The 21783-nt window shown below is 49.1% G+C and overlaps 1 protein-coding gene across 1 annotated transcript in view; it reads left to right on the forward strand.

The window, feature by feature from the left end:
- Positions 1–21783, forward strand: part of ACOXL (acyl-CoA oxidase like) — a 366969-nt gene that overhangs the window by 53752 nt on the left and 291434 nt on the right. Inside the window, exons 6-9 of the mRNA XM_069583969.1 lie at positions 6521–6635; positions 7074–7160; positions 9020–9092; positions 14503–14635. Of these exons, the coding sequence (XP_069440070.1) occupies positions 6521–6635; positions 7074–7160; positions 9020–9092; positions 14503–14635 (408 nt within the window). The remainder of the gene's footprint in view (positions 1–6520; positions 6636–7073; positions 7161–9019; positions 9093–14502; positions 14636–21783) is intronic.

Below are 21783 nucleotides of genomic sequence, written 5' to 3' on the forward strand. Positions count from 1 at the left end.
CTGTTGGTGCATCACCCCATGGGGCAGGAGGGCACTGTGTGTGCTGGACCTCCTTCTGGGAGCCGAGTCCTTGGTGCTGGCATTGATACCAACCAGGGTTCTTGATCTTCCCCAGTCAGTAGAAACTGACCAGAGGCCAGACAAGAAATTCAGGCAAGGCTCTACTGGGGCCCCTGCTGCAGCAGGGGGAGGTGAGAGCAGGCATCAGGTTCTCTTGCTTGCTCACTCCCTGGGTGGGGGCAAGCCGATTCCTTACACGGGGTGCGTATACGGGTGTGTCGAGGGGTCAGGCCAGAGGGATGGCTCAGACGGTTTGCCTGCCCGTGAGGTGGTGTGTGCAGGGGGTATGCTCAGTATCCTGTGTTTGCTCCCGACACCCTGCTTTTTCTCCAGGCTCTTCAAAATTGGCAGTTGGGTTTTTTGGTCTCTTTGTATGTTTTCTCTGTAATTTTGCCCCAACTGAGCACGCACACAGTCATTTTTAGTCCAGTATTGTGTCTTTATATACTGTGCTGTTTGAGGAGAGGTGTAGACAGGTGCAAGCATTGCAGCCAAGGGGCCCAGGTCCCAGGTCTGTCTCAGCATGAGGCAGTATCTCTAACTGCTGCTGCCAAGTCGCTTCAGTCGTGTCCGACTCTGTGCGACCCCATAGACAGCAGCCCACCAGGCTCCTCCGTCCATGGGATTTTCCAGGCAAGAACACTGGAGTGGGTTGCCATTTCCTTCTCCAATGCAGGAAAGTGAAAAGTGAGAGTGAAGTCGCTCAGTTGTGTCCGACTCTTAGTCACACCATGGACTGCAGCCTTCCAGGCTCTTCCGTCCATGGGATTTTCCAGGCAAGAGTACTGGAGTGGGGTGCCATTGCCTTCTCCATCTTTAATTGTCATATGGACAAAAATCCACAAGGCAACCAAAATAAAATTTGACAAAACAATCTGACTTTATTACATGGGTTGTTGTTGTTTAGTTGCTCAGTCGTGTCCGACTCTTTTGTGGCCCCATGGACTGTAGCCTGTCAGGCTCCTCTGTACGTGGGATTTTCCAGGCAAGGATACTGGAGTGGGCTGCCATTTCTTTCTCTAGGGGATCTTTCTGACTCAGGGATCAAACCTGTGTCTCCTGCTTGAAAGGTGGATTCTTTACCTCTAAGCCACCAGAGAAGCCCTGTTGTATGGGATGAACTCCAATTTGCGACCCCATGAATCGCAGCACGCCAGGCCTCCCTGTCCATCACCAACTCACGGAGTTCACTCAGACTCACGTCCATCGAGTCAGTGATGCCATCCAGCCATCTCATCCTCTGTCGTCCCCTTCTCCTCCTGCCCCCAATCCCTCCCAGCATCAGAGTCTTTTCCAGTGAGTCAACTCTTTGCATGAGGTGGCCAAAGTACTGGAGCTTCAGCTTTAGCATCATTCCTTCCAAAGAAATCCCAGGGCTGATCTCCTTCAGAATGGACTGGTTGGATCTCCTTGCAGTCCAAGGAACTCTCAAGAATCTTCTCCAACACCACAGTTCAAAAGCATCAATTCTGTGGTGCTCAGCTTTCTTCATAGTCCAACTCTCACATCCATGCTTGACCACAGGAAAAACCATAGCCTTGACTAGACAGACCTTTGTTGGCAAAGTAATGTCTCTGCTTTTGAATATGCTATCTAGGTTGGTCATAACTTTTCTTCCAAGGAGTAAGCGTCTTTTAATTTCATGGCTGCAATCACCATCTGCAGTGATTTCGGAGCCCCCCAAAATAAAGTCTGACACTGTTTCTGCTGTTTCTCCATCTATTTGCCATGAAGTGATGGGACCAGATGCCATGATCTTCGTTTTCTGAATGTTGAGCTTTAAGCCAGCTTTTTCACTCTTCTCTTTCACTTTCATCAAGAGGCTTTTGAGTTCCTCTTCACTTTCTACCATAAAAGTGGTGTCATCTGCATATCTGAGGTTATTGATATTTTTCCCAGCAATCTTGATTCCAGTTTGTGCTTCTTCCAGCCCAGCTTTTCTCTTGATGTACTCTGCATATAAGTTAAATAAGCAGGGTGACGATATATAGCCTTGACGTACTCCTTTTCCTATTTGGAACCAGTCTGTTGTTCCATGGCCAGTTCTAACTGTTGCTTCCTGACCTGCATATAGTTTTCTCAAGAGGCAGGTCAGGTGGTCTGGTAGTCCCATCTCTTTCAGAATTTTCCACAGTTTATTGTGATCCACACAGTCAAAGGCTTTGGCATAGTCAACAAAGCAGAAATAGATGTTTTTCTGGAACTCTCTTGCTTTTTCCATGATCCAGCGGATGTTGGCAATTTGATCTCTCTGGTTCCTCTGCCTTTTCTAAAACCGGCTTGAACATCTGGAAGTTCACGGTTCACGTATTGCTGAAGCCTGGCTTCGAGAATTTTGAGCAGCACTTTACTAGCGTGTGAGATGAGTGCAATAGTGCGGTAGTTTGAGCATTCTTTGTCAGTAAGACCCTCTAAATTGATAGCTCTCTATGAATGGGTCACAGCAAAAATCCTGTTCTGTAAATCTTGCCCCCCATCTCTTTAGCTCCTACTTCCTGTCCTCAAATAAAGGAAGCAACGATCTACTTATTTCATTCTTCTTTCTAGTTTCTTGTCTGATATTGGGTGTCCCTAAAAACCAGAAAGGGATAAATATATTTTGCAGTTTTTCTAGAAATGTGTGTGTGAATGACTGTACAAGCTTGTGTGGCCGTAAGCTATGAATGTGGCCATGTGCGGTGGGTGTGGCCATGTGCGGTGGGTGTGGCCATGTGCCATGGGTGTGGCCATGTGCTGTGGGTGTGGCCATGTGCCGTGGGTGTGGCCATGTGCCGTGGGTGTGGCCATGTGCCGTGGGTGTGGCCATGTGCTGTGGGTGTGGCTATGTGCTGTGGGTGTGGCCGTTAGCTATGAATGTGGCCATGTGCCGTGGGTGTGGCCATGTGCTGTGGGTGTGGCCATGTGCTGTGGGTGTGGCCACGTGCGGTGGGTGTGGCCGTTCGCCTGTGCATGTGGTGACTCAGCCTTTTCTTCATTGTGGCTGTTGTCCTTTGGAATCTGGAGTTCTGTTCCTAGGCTTTTCTGACCCCAGGACGCTAGCTGGAGGCGGTCAACATTCAGAATGACAGATGCAGGTGAGGGTTGTGTGAGAGGATGTCCTGCCCCGTCTCCTGCCCCAATGCTAGTTCTCTGCAGCAGCTGGTGATGTCTAAGGTCACAATAAGGGCCAGAATAAGGACTGTCGCCTATTGAATGCTTGCTCTGTGCCAGGCTCTGCCTCAAGTTCTCTCTGTATAGTATACTACCACAGTCATCTGCTCCCCAGGTGGGGCTAGTGGTAAAGAACTTGTCTGCCAATGCAGGAGACATAAGAAACGTGGGTTTGACCCCTGGGTTGGGAAGATCCCCTGGAGGAGGGCATGGCAACCCACTCCAGTATTCTTGCCTGGAGAATCCCCATGGACTCGCCTGACAGGACTATGATCCATAGGGTCGAAAAGAGTTGTGTATGACTAAAGTGGTTTAGCACTCAGGCACATTCTCCTACAGCGGCAGTCCCATAGATGTAATGGTCAAGCTGCTGCGTGTGTGCTAGGCACCAGGCCAAGCACTCTGCCGTGCAACATTGTGTTAAATGTTCTATAATCTTATAGGAACATATTTTTGTCCTTATTTTTCAGGCGGAGGAACTGTGGCTATGAAGTTAACAAGTGAATCTCAGGTTCAAGGAGATTGCCCTTAAGAGTTTAGCTTTCCTGTCAGAGATGGCACGCACATTGACCAAACATCATGGGGTTCTGCCTGCCCCAGTTTTTTCTCCCAAAACTGTAGTATTGAGGTCACCTTGCTGTCCTTTAAGGGAAAAAAAACCCAGCCACAATTCTTATTTGTTTTCTTCTTATAATTATTATTTTTTTGCACAAAAATGATTTCCCTGTGTTGGTCCTGTTTTCCCCAAACAGCATAAATTATTCAGCTACCTGGTGTGCTTCGGCAGCTGCTGCTCTCTGCAGGGGAGTTGCAAAGTTGAAATCATAATGATAAGACTCTGGTGAACTTGCTGCCTCCTGGGGGAGTGAGGGAGGGAATAAGCCTATCATAGGCTCAGGCCAGTGAGGGCTGGCTTAGCTGAGAATGGCTTTCCCCTCCATTGGTTTCTGTGTTTTCCCCTTCATTTCCCTTTTCAAATGTGAGAGCATATCAAATGAGCTCTCTCTCCCTCTGGAGCAGTTTTAAATCTCTTCAATCTTTTTGTTATTCGTTCCTGTGGGTTGGCTGTTTTATTTTTATTTTTGGATGGTAGGTTGAGTAGCGGCATGGAGGGTTTTGAGGTAAGAGAGAGTTACACTTTATGCAAAATCACAAAAATAAATGAGACTTTAAGAGCTCTCTGGCCAAAGCCATCTCTATGAGTGTTTACAGGACTGTTTTGTTGGTCTTCAACGACTAATTATAATGGGAACCAACACACATGGTGTGCGTTATTTAGATCCAGCTTTAAACGCCAGCGCTTTGGCTGAGGCAGACTTTCCCAATCAAGTGTTTTTGCCAGAAGTGACAAAACTCCTTTCCCAGAGAGGATCAAATGTTGATGGGGACGAATGGCCTCCTGTCTCCTCCCTACAGGACCAGATCGTTTCTGCCAGGTTAGCCTTTCTCTGCTACTTCCCTTCCCACTCGTGGGGTGCTATTTAATGCATTCCCTCACCACGTGTTGTTTGTTACTGCACCCACCAGCCTCATAAAAACTCCTTTCTTTAAAAAGTTCCTGGCTGGCCCGATAAGACAAGGGCAGCAGCCTCCAGAGACTTAAAAATGATCAGCTCATCCATTTATGTTTCTGAAAAGCCCTTGCCTCTGTTAAAAGTGTCCCTGTGTGCACATGTGTCAGAGAATGTTTTCTTGGGCTCCAAGACTGTATTTCTTGGCCAGAGGGAAAGTAGAGGCCATATACTTGAAAATCTGAAATCTGAGATGATCTTTACATGATCAATAGCTTGTTGGTTTGGTTCAGCCACGTCTTTGATAATTGTCAGCTTCGATTAAATTTGAGGTTCTGTTTTTTTGCCATCACGCCCCGCCCTGGCTTCCCCTTTCCTTCCCCCCACTCCCTGGATTCTTTGACCTGTTCCAGGTACCCAGTATCCAGAGTTGGCAGTTATGGTCTCTCTCCTTAACAAGAGGCTAAAGGGTATCCCAGGTAGCAAGCTGCATGAGAGAGGACCAAGAAGGGAAGAGAGGTGTTTCCATGGTGATCCTGTTCTGGTTCCTGGAGAGGAGGAAAAAGGAGGCAGAGTTTTGAGCAGAGACTGAAAACAAAAAGCTAATTATTTTCCCCCTGCTTTTTCCTGACCGGTGTTAACTTCAGACTGTTTTGAGCTGGAATCCTAGGTCATATTTTGGAGACAAGATAGATGGTGTGTTCTAAGATTCATTCCCTGATAAGATGGAGAATTGTTGACACACCCTTTTAAGGGCTTATTCACATGAGCTTTTGAGGGAAACTTTCATTATCATATTCATTGATCAAGAAAATGGAGAGAGATTTTGAAACAGTTATCCCAAGGCTTAAATGAGATCTTTCTTTTTATAAAAATCAGAATTGTCTGGGATGAGATTCTAAGCAATGGTGGGACTAGGTCACGGCTGTTCATTAGTCTTGTTTGTGTTCAGGTGTAGACATTTAAGGGCTTCCCAGGTGGCACTAGTGGTAAAGAGGGAGGAGACATGAGGGGCGTGGGTTCAGTGCCTGGGTGGGGAGGATGCCCTGGCGGAGGACATGGGGACCCACTCCAGCATCCTGGCCTGGAGAATCCCATGGACAGAGGAGACTGGCGGGCTAAGTCCGTAGGGTTGCAAAGAGTTGGACATGACTGAAGCGACTCAGCACGCGTGCACCTACACGTTTAACCTTTGGTTAGAGAGCTGCTGTTCAAACAATGGACTCACACCTTAGATACAGGAATGTCTGAGGCCCAGCGATCAGTGGAGGACCTGAGGAACCACATCATTGGTCCAGGAGGGACAATGTCACGTAGACAAAACGAAATACACAGACATGGACTCATCGAACTGGGCCCCAGATCGTTGGGTACTCTATCGTTTCTTGTGAAACCTGCAGGTGGAGTGTTTGGGAGCGAGGGCTGTGGTGAGAGCTGAATACAGATCACCAGGGCTCTTAGGGGGTTGGGTGCTGGATTATTTAAAAGTCAAAACCTCAGTGTGGAGTAGCCTAGAGAGAAAGAAGCTCACTGAAGAAGGGTTCATATGTTTAAGCCACAGGCTCGGACGAATGCGATACGTGCCAGCCCAACCTTACAAAGAAGAGCGGCCAGCAAGAAGGGAAGGAATGTGAGGGTGGACTAAACGACTTTGGGTCATCTACGCCTTTTCTGTGAGGTCGCCTAAGTGGGCGCAGCTATGCAGCGTGAATCTGTTTCACGGTGTTCATCGCGCTGAGCCCAGGGGTTGAAAAGAATCATAAGGAAGAAAACTCTGTTGCTTTGGTATTTCTGTGCAGGAATTTGTCATTGACACACCATGTAAAAATGCTGAGAAGATGTACATTGGAAATGCGATGTATGGGAATTACGCAGCAGTCTTTGCCCAGCTCATCATAAACGGAAGATCTCAAGGTTTGTCACCAACACAGAAGCCTAGGCTGTTTCTCTTTATTAGTACTATTCTCCCATGAGTGCTTTACACAGAATCCTTCCCCTTCCAAAGGGGTGTTTTTATCTTGTAAAAAATTCACACTGGAACTTTCCCCTGTCAGTCCAGTGGTTAAGACTCTGTGCTTCCACTGCAGATCGGGGTGCTAAGATCCCGCATGCAGTGTGGCACAGCTACATAAGAAATTGAGTTATTTGTCTTTTAAAAAATTGAGCACTTGGTCTCCTAAATATACATGATGAGACAATTCATCATTACATTCAACCTTATACACTATTATGGGCAGTGCACAGTCACACAACAGAATGAATTTCAGAATCAACATAATTGCACACTGGAAATTAGGAAAGCCTTGCTCATATCTTTAGAGACTTTAGTAAGTGTCTTTCCACCGTCCTTAGGGCCCCACTGCTTCATCGTCCCTGTCCGAGATGAAAATGGAAGCTTGTACCCAGGAGTGACGGTTGTTGATATGATGCATAAAGAAGGTGAGTTCGCAGGTGGACCTTCTTGCACCCTCCTCTGCGCTTTTGCCTCCTCCCCACCCCACCCTGCCAGCTGTCGGTGTTCAGTCTGTAAGTCAAGTTCGACTCTGTGAACCCGTGAACTGTAGCACGCCAGGCTTCCCTGTCCTTCACTATCTCCTGCAGTTTACTCCCACTCCTGCCCATTGAATTGGTGATGCCATCCAGCTACCTCATCCTCTGTCACCCCCTTCTCTGCCTGCCCTCAGTCTTTCCCAGCACAGCATCTTTTCCAAAGAATCCGCGCTTCCCATCAGGTGGTCAAAGTACTGGAGCTTCAGCTTCAGCATCAGTCCTTTCAGTGAATATTCAGGGTTGATTTCCTTCAGGATTGACTGTTTTGATCTCCTTGCTGTCCTTGGGACTCTCAGGAATCTTCTCAAGCACTTCAATTCAAATGCATCAGTTTTTCAGCACTTAGCCATCTTTATGGTCCAGCTTTGACATCTGTTCATGACTACTGGAAAAACCATAGCTTTGACTCTACAGGGACCTTTGTTGGCAAAGTGATGTCTCTACTTTTTAACATACTGTCTAGATTTATCATAGCTTTTCTTCCAAGGAGCAAGCATCTCTTAATTTCATGGCTGCATCTGCAGTGATTTTGGAGCCCCAGAAAATAAAATCTGTCACTGTTTCCACTTTTCCCCAGCTGAGTCTAGCCTAACTCATCAAAGCAGTGAAGGCAGAAGAGACTGGTCTTGAAGGGGCCACTCTACCCACCTGCTGCTGACCCTCTGGCCGTTTGCCAGTGTCTTTTAGGCCTTTGCAGCAATGGCACCCCACTCCAGTACTCTTGTCTGGAAAATCCCATGGATGAAGGAGCCTGGTAGGCTGCAGTCCATGAGGTTGCTAGGAGTCAGACACGACTGAGCGACTTCACTTTGACTTTTCACTTTCATGCATTGGAGAAGGCAATGGCAACCTACTCCAGTGTTCTTGCCTGGAAAATCCCAGGGACAGGGGAGCCTGGCTGGTTTCTGTCTATGGGGTTGCACAGAGTTGGAGATGACTGAAGCGACTTAGCAGCAGCAGTAGCATTGCAAATTCATCCTGTGTTCTGAGGAGGAAGCATTGGGAAGGAGGAGAAATTGAGTTTGGGGTCACTGGCGGGGCTGAATGAGCTTTGCTGCTTCTGTATGTTCAGTCAGATATTCTCTCGGCTGCCTAGAATTCTCCCCTCTGCAGCCTTAGCAACTGCCCAGGCAGACAGCTGTAGCCCCAGCTGAGCCCTAGAAGGTCCAGCACTTCCTCCATGCTCATTAGTGAGGAGGCAGCTGGAGAAACAGGCACCACGCTGCGTGGAAACAAGCAGACAGCATCTTCACCCCAGATAAGAAAGCAGCCACGATTCTGGAAGTGAAAGAAGGGCTTTGCGTTTCAGTGATGTCCAATCTAGAAAGTGGCAGCGATGGTATAACTGTTTTTAAAACTGTCTTGGTGTATATTTTTTTAGAAATGTGTTTATATATTTGGCTGCAGCAGGTCTTAGTTACAGCATGTGGGATCTTTTGACTGTAGCATACAGACTCTACTTGAGCAAACTGCAGGAGACAGTGGAGGACAGGGAAGCCTGGCGTGCTGCAGCCCATGGGGTTGCAAAGAGCCGGACACAACTTCATGACTGAATAGCACCAGCAACATGCAAACCCTTAGCTGTGGCATGCCGGGTCTAGTTCTCGGGCCAGGGATCAGACCCGAGCCTCCTGCACTGGCAGTGCAGGCTCAGCCACTGCACCACCAGGGAGGTCCCATGGGGCAGTGTTTCTCATGCTCATAAGCTTGTCCCACCTGTAGCTCCATTTCCTGTCTGTTCTCTCTAGGTCTACATGGTGTGGATAACGGGATCCTGAGATTTGACAATGTTCGGATACCAAGGGAGAACCTGCTGGATAAGTGAGTAGCTGCCTCCTTAACTCAGACTTGCTGTAGCTATGAGCTCTCTGCCTCCCAGGCCTGGTTCCTAGGTCTCATGGGCTTTACGTCCAGCTGTCTCCTTATAACCACTTTCACAGTTTTACTAATCAGAAAAGGTGGATAAACAAATAAAAGAAAATTTAAAATTATCCCCAATACTATCACCTTTGTTGTTGTTGTTCAGTCGCTAAGTTGTGTCCAACTCTTTGCAGCCCCGTGGACTACAGGACACCAGGTTTACCCTCCTTCACTATCTCTGAGAGTTTGCTCAAACTCATGTCCATTGAGTCAATGATGCCATCCAACCATTTCATCCTCTGTCGTCCCCTTTTCCTCCTGTCCTCAGTCTTTCCCAGCATCAGGGTCTTTTCCAATGAGTCAGCTCTTCGCATCAGGTGGCCAAAGTATTGGAGCTTCAGCTTCAGTATCCGTCCTTCCGGTGAATATTCAGAGTTGATTTCCTTTAGGATGGACTGGTTTGATCATCTAGCCACAATGTTTATTACACTTTTCTGTTTAACATTTTAGACTTTTCTCTGAGTAGATATTAAAGAGAGAGAGAGATGTTTGATTTTTACTGAATGAGATCCACTTAGAAATTCTGTTTTTTTTTAAATAACTTGTGGTTTCTGTTTAACAAAATATGTCCAAAGTTTCTATGCAACAATAAAAACACATAGAAAATGTTAGTTGCTCAGTTGTGTCTGATTCTTTGAGACCCCCATAGACTGTAGCCTGTCAGGCTCCTCTGTCCATGGAATTCTCCAGGCAAGGATACTGGAGTGGGTTGCCATTTGCTTCTTCAGGGGATCTTCCTGACCCAGGGATTGAACCTGGGTCTCCTGCATTGTGGACAGATTCTTTGCTGTCTGAGCCAGCAGGGAAGCCTGAAATACACATAGGCATTACCATTTTTAATATTGCCATCATAAGCTGTTAAATAAATTATCTGTAAGTTATATAATCAGTCCCTTACTGTTGGGTATTTAGGTTATTTCCCTTAATTTTTTTTTTTGGTTATCATAAAACAGTGTTATTGCCTCCTTTGTGGATGGCAGGAGATAAGGTACCCTCTTTCAACTTTGGAGGCTATTATAACTAGTACTGTGGAAAATTCTGAAAGAGATGGGAATACCGGACCACCTGACCTGCCTCTTGAGAAAACTATATGCAGGTCAGGAAGCAACAGTTAGACCTGGACATGGAACAATAGGCTGGTTCCAAATAGGAAAAGGAGTACATCAAGGCTGTATATTGTCACCCTGCTTATTTAACTTATATGCAGAGTACATCATGAGAAATGCTGGGCTGGAAGAAGCACAAGCTGGAATCAAGATTGCTGGGAGAAATACCAATAACCTCAGATATGCAGATGACACCACCCTTATGGCAGAAAGTGAAGAAGAACTAAAGAGCCTCTTGATGAAAGTGAAAGAGGAGAGTGAAAAAGTTGGCTTAAAGGCAACATTCAGAAAACTAAGATCATGGCATCTGGTCCCATCACTTCATGGCAAATAGATGGGGAAGCAGTGGAAATAGTGTCAGACTTTATTTTGGGGGGCCCCCAAATCACTGCAGATGGTGACTGCAGCCATGAAATTAAAAGATGCTTACTCCTTGGAAGGATATTTATGACCAACCTAGACAGCATATTCAAAAGCAGAAACATTACTTTGTCAACAAAGGTCCGTCTAGTCAAGGCTATGGTTTTTCCAGTGGTCGTGTATGGATGTGAGAGTTGGACTATAAAGAAAGTTGAGCGCCACAGAATTGATGCTTTTGAACTGTGGTGTTGGAGAAGACTCTTGAGAGTCCCTTGGACTGCAAGGAGATCCAACCAGTCCATCCTAAAGGAGATCAGTCCTGGGTGTTCATTGGAGGGACTGATGTTGAAGCTGAAACTCTAATACTTTGGCCACCTGATGCAAAGAGCTGACTAATTGGAAAAGACCCTGATGCTGGGAAAGATTGAGGGCAGGAGGAGAAGGGACGACAGAGGATGAAATGGTTGGATGGCATCACCGACTCAGTAGACATGAGTTAGGGTAAACTCCAGGAGCTGGTGATGGACAGGGAGGTCTGGCGTGCTATGGTTCATGGGGTCACAAAGAGTTGGACATGACTGAGCGACTGAACTGAACTGATGGGGTGAATAATGTCATAGGTGGTTGTTGTTTAGTTGCTAAGTTGTATCCAGCTCTTTTGCAACCCCATGAACTGTAGCCTGTCAGGATCCTCTGCCGATGGGATTTTCCACACAAGAATACTGGAGTGGGTTGCCATTTCCTTCTCCAGGGCATCTTCTTGACCCAGGGATTGAACTCACATCTCCTGCTTGGCAGGCAGATTTTTTTACCACTGCGCCACCAGGGAAGCCCAATGTCGCACGTGTTTAGTGTCAGTTCCCAGCATCCCTCAGTGAGCTCAGGGTGCCTTCCAGTGAGGAGAATGTGCTTCCACAGGTGCATTCCAGGTGCGGAGCCCAGGCGTTCACAATGCTGAATGCAGGCTAAGAGACACCAATCACTTTTACTTTTCTCAGCATCTTTCCATGCATCCAGTAAAAATGCTGAACTGCAGCGATATTTAAATCTGTGAAAAGGCAAGCCATCAGTCTTGCTCCCTGCTTTCCTATAGATTTTCCTTGAACATTTTACTCTTTTCTGTTGCCTTCAAGTTCTTGCCAGCAAATATATGTCATAGATATAAAAAGTTTAAATAAAATAATGGGCGAAACAAACTTAAAATGAACCAAATTCTGTTTGTTAACTTTCTTCCCCTTGTGAATTGGTAGGAGAATAAAATCGAAACAGGGGTTTCCCTTGTATCTCAGACAGTAAAGAATCTGCCTGCAACGCAGATGACCCGATTCAATCCCTGGGTGAAGAGTATACCCTGGGGGAAGAAATGGCAACCCACTCCAGTATTCTTGCCTGGAGAATCCCAGGGACAGAGGAGCCTGGCGGGACACAGTCCATGGGGTCACAAAGAGATGGACATGACTGAGTGACTAAGCACACACACACACAATGTAAACAGCAGGAGCATGTTGTAGGTATCCTAGTAGGTGATGAAGCCCCCAGGCCTCCTCAGGAACAACCAGTGCCCATGCCAGCAGGTCTGGGGACCAGCAGCCTTCCCTGCTCGTTTCCCGTCCCTTACCAGCATCGCTCGACTCTCAGAGATGGGGGAGAGGGAAGACAAGCTATAGATGTGCCCTGTCTCTTACTCACCCAAATGGGATCTTAGTGGATTGGACAGTCCTCTATCAGAGCTTCAACCAACTGGTTTAGCATTTATCCAATGCAGATTAGAAAGTCAGATTCAATCAGAAAGAATAACGATAGAGGGCTCCAAGGTCTGTAGAAGGTATGAGAGTGTATAGAACATTCTTTGATAAGATTTGATTGGAAGCTACTGCCTTGGTATAGCCCCCCAAATACTACGAAACAGCAGAGGCAACACACTTGTGGGTGTTGGTTTATCACTTGATCAAAAATGGGTTTGTAAATAGATGTACAGATTCAGTGAAATCCTTATCAAAATTTCAGCTGCCTTTTTTTGGAGGAATTGAGAAGCTGGTCCTAAAATTCAGATGGAAATGCAAGACACTCAGAGTAGCCGAAATACTCCTGATAATGAAAGACAAAGTGGGAGGACTCAGCTTCCTGATCTGAAAAATTACTACAAACCTACAGTTACTAGGTCGCTGTGGTATGGGCATAAGGCTAGGCGTATGGAGAATGGAATAGAATAGAGGATCTAGAGATGAATTCTAGTATTTATGGTCGGTTGATATTCAGCAAAAGGGTGACAAGATAATTTAATGGGGAAAGAAAGGTCTTCTCAACAAATGGTGCTAGAACATCTGGATATCCATATGCAAATATATGAACTTGGACCTTTACCACATATGATGTACAAAAATTAACAGAAGATGGATCACAGCTCTAAATATAAGAGCTAAAACTATAAAACTCATAGGAGAAAACACAGGCGTAAATCTTTGTGACCTTATTTAGGCAATGATTTATGAGATGTGACCGCAAAAGCACAGAGCACCAAAGCAAAAATAGATAACCTGGGCTTCATCCAAATTTGAAAACCTTCTGCAGCAAAGGAGGATATGAAGAAAGTGAAAAGACATCCACAGAATGGGAGAAAATATATAAGAATCATGTATAAGAGCCTAATATCCAGACTATAAAAGGAACCATATTACAGCTCAACTGTAAAAAGACAAATGACCCAACAAAAAAATGGGCAAAAATGGGAACAGACATTTATCCAAAGAAGATACAGAAGATGGCTAATAAGCACATGTAACGATGTTCAATGTCAATGTCAGTAAGGAAATGCCAGTTAAAAACCCACAATGAAGTACCAGTTTGTACTCACTTCATGGCTATAATAAAAGAGACAGATGATAACAAGTGTTGGCAAAGACTTAGAGAAATTTGAGCCCTCATGTGTTGCTGGGGGGGATGTAAACTGGTGGTGTCAACTGGGGAAAGAGCTTGTCAGCTCTTCAGAAGTTTAAAGTTAGACTTCCCGGTAGCCCAGTGGTAAAGAATCTGGCTGCCAATTCCGGGGACACAGGTTCGATCCTTGGTCCGGGAAGATCCCACCTGCCACGGGGCAGCGGAGCCCATGTGCCGCAGCTACTGAGCCCTCGGTCTCGGCCCTGTGCTCTGCAAGCAGGGAAGCCCCTGCAGAGAGGCCTGTGCACCACAGCCAGAGAGGGGCCCCACCCGCCGCAGCTGGAGGAGGCCTGCGCGCAGCAGTGAGGACCCAGCGCGAGGGGCACACTGTGCGTGACACTGCTTACGGAAAATGTCCGGAGTTAGATCCAGAGAGTTCGGAGATAGGTGAATAGCTGCCAGGCCCGAAAGGGTAGGGAATCTGGGATGTGAATGCTAATGGCATGGGGTTTCTTTTGGGGTGATGAAGTGTTTAGGAACCGGATAGTAGTCATGGTTGTACAACTTTGTGAATATACTAAAGACCGTTGAACAGCTTAAAAGGATGACGTTTATGGTGTATTGATTTATATCTCAACAACAAAATTGTGGATTGACTACCAGGCTCCAGAGTTGGGTTAATGGTGGCAGTCCTCATGCCTTTCTTTGTCTGGGGCCACCACTGAGTCGCAGAATGGTAGTGGCAGGGTGTCGGCTCTTACTTTCTGTGACTTAGCCTCTCTCAGCATCTCCTGGGGAGGCACTTGTCCTGCCCCGTACTCTGCTGTCTTGGGAGGGAGGTTCCAGGATGGGGAGCCCTGTGTGACTTCCCTGTGTGTGCCTGTGGGAGCCACCTGCCTTCATTTCCAGGCACGATGTCCTCGTACGCTCACCCCACCTCTCTTTTCCACCCCCCTGCCCCACTGCAGGTTCGGTTCCGTGGCTCCAGATGGGCAGTACCACTCCCCCATTAAGGACAAGAGTGCGAGATTCAATGCGATGCTGGCGGCGCTGACCCCTTCCAGACTCGCTGTGACTTTCCAAGCCATGGGCTCTATGAAGGTAACTGACTAGTTTCTCTCAGTGTTTGCTCTCCACGTGATCCAGAGCTGGGTAACAATGTCAGGAGCTGAGCTTCTTGAGCCACAGTGGGCGCAAGGTGGCTTGGGTTGCTGGTTAAATGCTGGTGTGTGCCAGTAAGCTCTACACAGAGAACTTTCTGCAGCCTTTTCACCATCCCTCTACATCTGCGTGTGTGCTGTGGATTACATGCACACATGTAATTAAGAACCCACAGTGGGTAGAGCCCGGTCCTTACAGCAACAGGCCACTGAAGGTGGGTGCCTGGAGAACAGGTCCTTCGGAAGGAGCACATCTTCTAGAAAAGCAGCTAAGAGCTGACTAGTGGATAACAGCCTGCGTGTCGTGGCTGAGTCCATCGGGGAGTGTTGAGTGCGCACGCCTGTTTGGCATGTGACCCTCACTGTCACAGGCAGGACCGTGAGGTCAGACCTCCAGGAGCCAATCCCACCCCCCCTTGCCCCACCCCTGCTCCACTCTGACTTGGAAACAGCAGCCAGGAGAGAGCGCTCCCCAAGCTGCCTCCTCTTCAGAGTGCAGCACTGCCTGCTCTCTGGTTCCTTCCCGTTTCTTTCCTCTCTCAGGCTCCACTGAGCAGGGGGAAGCTGGACGGAGCATTGAGATACCAGTGAATATCCACGTGTGGCTGGTACTCGGCTTCTCCACTGAGAAGGGATAAGTTCCGTTCACTTGACCCCAGGCCTGGTGTCAGGAATAGCAGGAAAACCTTCCCTTCCTCCCTTCTGCTGGGTCTGTGTGGCTCACAAGCCCGCCTGCCCATGCTCTGCCCCCGTGGTGCTCTTCCCCACTGTGGGTGCAGCTGTGACATCAGTCCTGAGCTGGAGACTGCCGGCCTGCTTGTGGGTGTTGCCTCTATGCTTATTCTCGCTGGCTCTTTAAAGTGGGTGAGGTGCATGTTTCTGAAGACCCAGGTCTGGAGTGGCCCTGCAGGTCTCAGCTGAACCAGCTGAGTTGGTGAGGCTCCAGGAGAACCTCAGGATGTGGGCCCAGGAGTGACTCCAAGGCGCAGGTCCAGCAGCAAAGCGCAGAGGGAAAATTGGGCTGGCCAAGAAGTTCATTCTGTACGATGTTACACAAATACCTGAAAGGCCCTTCGGCCAACCGGGTACCTCTCCTGGTGGGCCAGCGGCGAAGAATCAGCCTGCCCGTGCAGGAGACGTGAGTTGGATCCCTGCTCCGGAAAGCTCCCACATGCCTCGGGGCAGCTAAGCCCGGTGCCACAATGATTGAGCCTGTGCTCTAGAGCCTGGGAGCCACGGCTGCTGAAGCCCCTGCGCCCGGAGCCTGTGCCCCGCACCGAGAGGAGCCGCTGCAGGGAGAGCACCACAGCTGGAGAGGAGCCACCAGTCACTGCCGCGAGAGAAAGCCTGCACATAGCAACTGAGAGCCCGTGCTGTCAGATACAAATAAATAAATACTTCTCCCGCGTCTGGGATAGACACCATTTCAGCCACTTCTCAGACTCCAGAAGGCAAAAGCTGAGAAAGCAGATGCACCTAGAATTGCACTGTACAGAAGACGGGGCAGAAGTCTGCTCAGGGCTCCCTGGTGCTGTGACGGCCGCTGTGGCTGCACGAGAGCTCCTCGATCGCAGTAGCCTCTGGGCCCCTCGGAGGGGCGTGCTGCTGAATATTAAAGCCGCACACTGGCTCGTGGCTGTAAAGGTGCTCTGGAAGCCCCGTGCTGGAGCGGGCGATACCGTGGGAAGGATGTCTGTACTGCCAGGGGCCGGTCAGCTCACCCAGGCCAGTGGTGGACTCCCAGGGTGGCTGGCATAGGGTGGTGGAGATGGGGCACTGGAGGGGTGCTTTTGGGAGAGAATCAACTTTAAAAGTTTTTAAATTAATTTTGATGTATTTGTTATTTTTGACTGCACCGGGTCTTTGTTGCTGCATATAGGCTTTCTCTAGTTTCAATGTATGGGGTTTTCATTGCAGTGGCTTCTCTTGTTTCTGAGCATCGGCTCTAGGCGAGCAGGTATCAGCCATTGCAGCGCTTGGGCTCAGCAGTGGCCTGAGTAGGCTCCTTGGCTCCAGCGCGCTGGCTGGGAAGATCTCACATGTCATGGAGTGGTGGGGCACGGGCTTAGCTGCTCCTTGGCACGTGGGATCTTCCCAGACCAGGGGTCGAACCTGAGTCTCTTGTACTGGCAGGTGGATTCTTAACCTCTGAGCCGCCAGGGAAGTCCTGGTAGCCCTCTTTAAGCCTCACTTTCTCCATCTGTAAAATGGGCCTTCTGATCATACTGCAGCCTGAGTGAGGACGTGTGTGTGAGTGATGTGCCGCAGCGGTGATGAGCCGGCACCTGCTCTGTGCGGGAGGCAGGTTTTCCAGGTGAGCGGAGGCCCGTTGCAGAGCTGGATGGGCTCCGCCCCGAGGGGTCCAGATGCTGCCGGTGTGTTGTCCCTGACGGACCCGGGCCATTGCGATCTCATCGCGAGCCTCTTGGATGAGAATGACCTTGCCTCTCTTGGCAGCTCCTCCTCCCTCACGGCTCGGCCACGGGGCAGATGCTATCTCAGGGGAAACCTCAGACGGTCCTGCTTGCCCTGCACTTGCTGATGAGCAGAGAATGGGCCACTCTCTCCGACGCTCATTCCACCTGTGTTAGAAAACTGTCGCCGCAGCGCCCCGTTTGCTCGAGGCCGGGCGTGCCTGCTGCTTTAAAACTCTGCCCAGGTGTCTTTGTTCCCCCTCCCGTGGTGTCTCTCATTTTCGTCATTTCTCAGTCCTTTCGGATCGTCTCTTAAAGACTTGCTGCAATAGCCATGCTGTCATTTGTGCCCCCAGATGCCATGTCCGATTAAATTATTAGCAGGGACTAGAGGAAAGGAGGCTAAGACATTTGGCAGGGATTGCGGAGGGCACATGGATTGAATTCTGCAGCTGAAGTAGAGGGGGATGCTGGGGAGCCTTTTCTGAAGGAGGAAGGAATCTAGGGAAAGTCACTGTGAGTTGGGAGGCAGAGGAGGAGTGAGAAACACACGTGAGATCGAGCTCAGAGTTTTGGGTTGATTTTGCAGGGAAGTAGTATTTTAGCATTTTAGGATGAGGTGGTTGGATAGCATCCCTGATGCAATGGGCATGAACTTGGGCAAACTCTGGGAGAGGGACAGGGAAGCCTGTTGTGCTGCAGTCTGTGGGGTTGTGAATAGTCAGTCTTGGCAACAACAACAATATTTTAGCATAAGACAAGCTGGTCCCCACTTTCAGAAGAGTCTCCCTCATCCTTTAAGTAGGTGCTACTCTGCAGCTGGGGCCCACCCTCAGGGTTCCTGGTGCTGCAGCAGATGGGGCCCGAGAATCTGCCTTTCCACCAAGGCCCCAGGTGATGCTGCGGTGACTGGTCCAGAGCCACACTTGGAGAGTGGCTGCCCAGAACAGACGGGTGTTGGAACCTCTCTGGTGGTCCAGTGGCTAGGTCTCTGAGCTCCCAGTGCAGGGGCCTGGGTTTGATCTCTGGTCGGGGAACTAGATCTCACATGACTAAGAGTTCGCATGCTGCAGTGGAGATCAAAGATCCCACGTGCCATAGCTAGGACCTGGTACAGCCAAATTACAAAAGCAATGCCCCCCAAACCCCTTGCTTCCTATAAGCCATGTCCATGATACATACTTCACAGGGCTTAACTCATTTCTCCTCAAACAACTCTGAGAGGGCTCCAGCCATCTCCTCATGTTACATATGGGGAAACTGAGGAGGTAAAGGAATCTGTCTGAGGTGGGCATCCACTACGCTGCCTTTGATTGTGGTGGTTCTTGTTCAGGGAGTTGTTGTCGTTTAGTCTGCTAGTCACGTCCAGCTTTTTGCAGCCTCATGGACGTAGCCCACCGGGCTCCGCTGTCCCTGGGGTTCCCCAGGCAGGAATGCTGGAGTGGGCTGCCGTGTCCTTCTCCAGGGGGTCTTCCGGCCCCGGGGGTTTCCCAGGCAGGGATGCTGGACTGGGCTGCCGTGTCCTTCTCCAGGGGGTCTTCCGGCCCCGGGACTGAACGTGCGTCTCCTGCCTGGTCTCCTTTGGCTTGTATCACGGGGCCACCAGGGAAGCCTTTCCAAGAGCCCCTCTCCTCTACTGACGGGAGTCTGGGACCCTGTGTCCTCAAACGACCTTTCCAAGACCTTCTGATGGTTCATGGGGGATTGGAACAGCAAAGAGGAGGAGGCTGGGGGCCGTTGAGTCTCCTGGGATGGAGGCGGCTGTTGATCCATGAGGGTGAGGTGGTGCCGTCACTTGGGTGAGCAGGCTTTTGGCTCCTGCTGCTCTCTGGTCTGGCCTTGGGGTGTTCACTCCCCCCAGGTTCTGATGTCTGTGCTCAGTCGTGTCCAACTCTCTGTGACCCCATGGACTGCAGCCCGCCAGGCTCCTCTGTCCATGGGGATACTTCAGGCAAGAATACCGGAGTGAGGTGCCATGTCCTCCTCCAGGGGAGTCTTCCCAACCTAGGGATTGAAGCCAGGTCTCCCACATTGCAGGCAGATTCTTTACCATCTGAGCCACCAGGGAAGCCCAAGAATACTGGAATGGGTAGCCTATCCTTCTCCAGGTTATCTTTCCAACCCAGGAATCGAACTGGGGTCTCCTGCATTGCAGGTGGATTCTTTAGCAGCTGAGCTACCAGGGAAGCCATCCCCAGAAATATCCCCGACATCAGAGTTCTCTTCCCCCGTGTCTGGTTCCTGCATCCAGCCCTGTAGTGCCATGCTTATATGCCTCAGTCATGGGCCAGGGCTGGGGAGCTCATTTCAGAGTGTAACTGACATCCTTATCTGCTCTGTTGACCTCGAACCAGATGTTGTGACTCCCTCCCCTGTGGTGAAGCTCACTCAGTCCTCTTATATTTGTAATTTTAATTTCTGTGGCTACTACTCAGATGGTAAAGAATCCGCCTGCAATGCAGGAGACCTGGGTTCAGTCCGTGGGTCAGGAAAATCCCCTAGGGGAGGGTGTGGCTGGAGTATGCTTGCTGGAGAATCCCCATGGACAGAGGAGCCTGGTGGGCTATAGTTCGTGGGGTTGCAAAGAGTCAGACACGACTGAGTGACTAACACTTATGCTTAGCACTATGAAGCTATCAGATTTTTGTCTGTTTAATGCCACCACCTGGAAAGCCCAGATGAGTGAAAAGGTGGGAGGTAAATCAGTGGGTGGGTGGGAGGATGGATGGATGGAGGGATGGATGCGTGGATGGGTGGGTGGGGGGATGGAGGGATGAACAGACAGACAGATGAATGGACAGGTGAGTGCATGAGCGTGTTGGTGGATAGGTATGTGTATGAGCACACGCGTGGGTGGAAGGAAGGGGGAGAGGGAGAAAGAAGGAAGAAAGGAGGTGCTAGTGGGAAGGAACCCACCTGCAGCGCAGGAGACGCGAGACGCGTGTTTAATCCCCAGGTCGGAAAGATCCCCTAGAGGAGGGCATGGCAAGCCACTCCAGCATTCTTACCTGGAGAATCCCATGGACAGAGGAGCCTGGTGGGCTACAGTCCACGGGGTCACAAAGAGGCGGACACGACTGAAGTGCCTTAGCACTCATGAACATCCGCTCATCCATCATCCGCCAACTCACCCATTCTATGACAGAGACTCTGAACACAGTGATGATCAGTTCCCCTGTGATTTAGTAGTTAATGGGAGCTGCGGGATATTCTCGAGAAAAGCAGCCGCTCACTGAATCAACATCACATATTAGAAAAACCTCCCCAGGCACGGGTGTGTCGGGAGAGGCCAGAAGCATACAGCCTACTGCAGAGCCAGCTCTCTTCCAGCAGTAGGCTAGAATACGGGGCATCTCTGTAGAGCTGTGTGAGTCTAAGAGCTTCAGGGTGGGGACTGAAATGAATAGGTTTGGAAGGAGGTGGAAACACTGTGATAATGAGCATGGTGAGACCTCTGCCCCTTCAAACGTGTGGCATAAAGAGGGTGAAATAGAGAGGAGGAAATGGGTTCCCTGGAGTAATGTTTTGAAGATGTGTGCTACCCACAAATGTGTGTTCTGTTGGAACTGGTAAACCGAGGTTGCTGGATGTTTATTCTCTTGGCACTTAAAAACAAATTTATTTGGCTGTTCTGGGTCTTAGTTGCAGCTCATGGTATCTAGCTCCCTGTGTGCATGCTCAGCTGTGACCCCACAGACTGCAGCCCACCAGGCTCCTCTGTCCATGGGATTCTCCAGGCAAGAATGCTGGAGTGAGTTGCCATTTCCTTCTCCAGGGGATCTTCCCAACCCAGGGATCGAACCCAAATCTCCTGCATTGCAGTTGAGTTCTTTACTGCTGAGCCACTTGGGAAGTCCCTCTGGCTCCCTGACCAGGGGTCAAACCTGGGCCCCCTTCACTGGGAGTGTGGAGTCCTAGCCCCTGGGCCACCAGGGAGGTCCAGTCATCTCTTCACACAGAGAGTGGTGCTGGAGCAGTGAAGACAGGGCGCCTCCGTGCCAGCTGTCTGCCTTTCAGATGCGTGTTATGTGTCCCGAGGGAGCAGGGTCGTAAGCTCATCTTGTTCTACACGGGTTGGAGTTATCCTTTCTTTAGCATCCTCACGCTTCACATACACACGTGGCGTGGGGAGCAGAGTAGCAGGACGTGCTCGAATGCTGGGGAAGTCCCATGGGATGAGAGCTTTGGCCTGAATGATGGGTAGAGGGACTATCTGTAAAATACAGTTTCCAGGATTTTCTGACGTGGACACTTCTTAAGGCCGACCACCAGAGGACGACAGATACCAATAATGATTTGCAGATGTCTCCCCTTTGCATTTTGTTTACTTCCCTATTTAAGAATTGGCCGGGACTTTTTGTTCTCATTAGTTTAGCTTCCTATCAGTTGTGAATGTTGCTTTTTTTTTTTTTTTTTTTTACAAAGTGGTCACTATAAGGAGAATTGGAATTCATCAGCCTAATAATCGTTGGACTCAACATCAAGACTGTAAATAGGATGTGGATTATCTTTTTTAAGAAATTTATTTTTAAAGATTGAAGTGCAGTTGGTTTGCAGTGTTTGTTTACAGTGTTAGTTGCCGTTATGTGTGTGTGTGTGTGTGTGTGTAATATATATGTAAAACTATGTGTGTATAGTGGTTTAGTCACTCAGTCGTGTCCAGCTCTTGCAACCG

This window comes from Ovis canadensis, chromosome 3 (assembly GCF_042477335.2).
Source record: "Ovis canadensis isolate MfBH-ARS-UI-01 breed Bighorn chromosome 3, ARS-UI_OviCan_v2, whole genome shotgun sequence".
In the NCBI taxonomy this organism is placed as follows: Eukaryota; Metazoa; Chordata; class Mammalia; order Artiodactyla; family Bovidae; genus Ovis; species Ovis canadensis.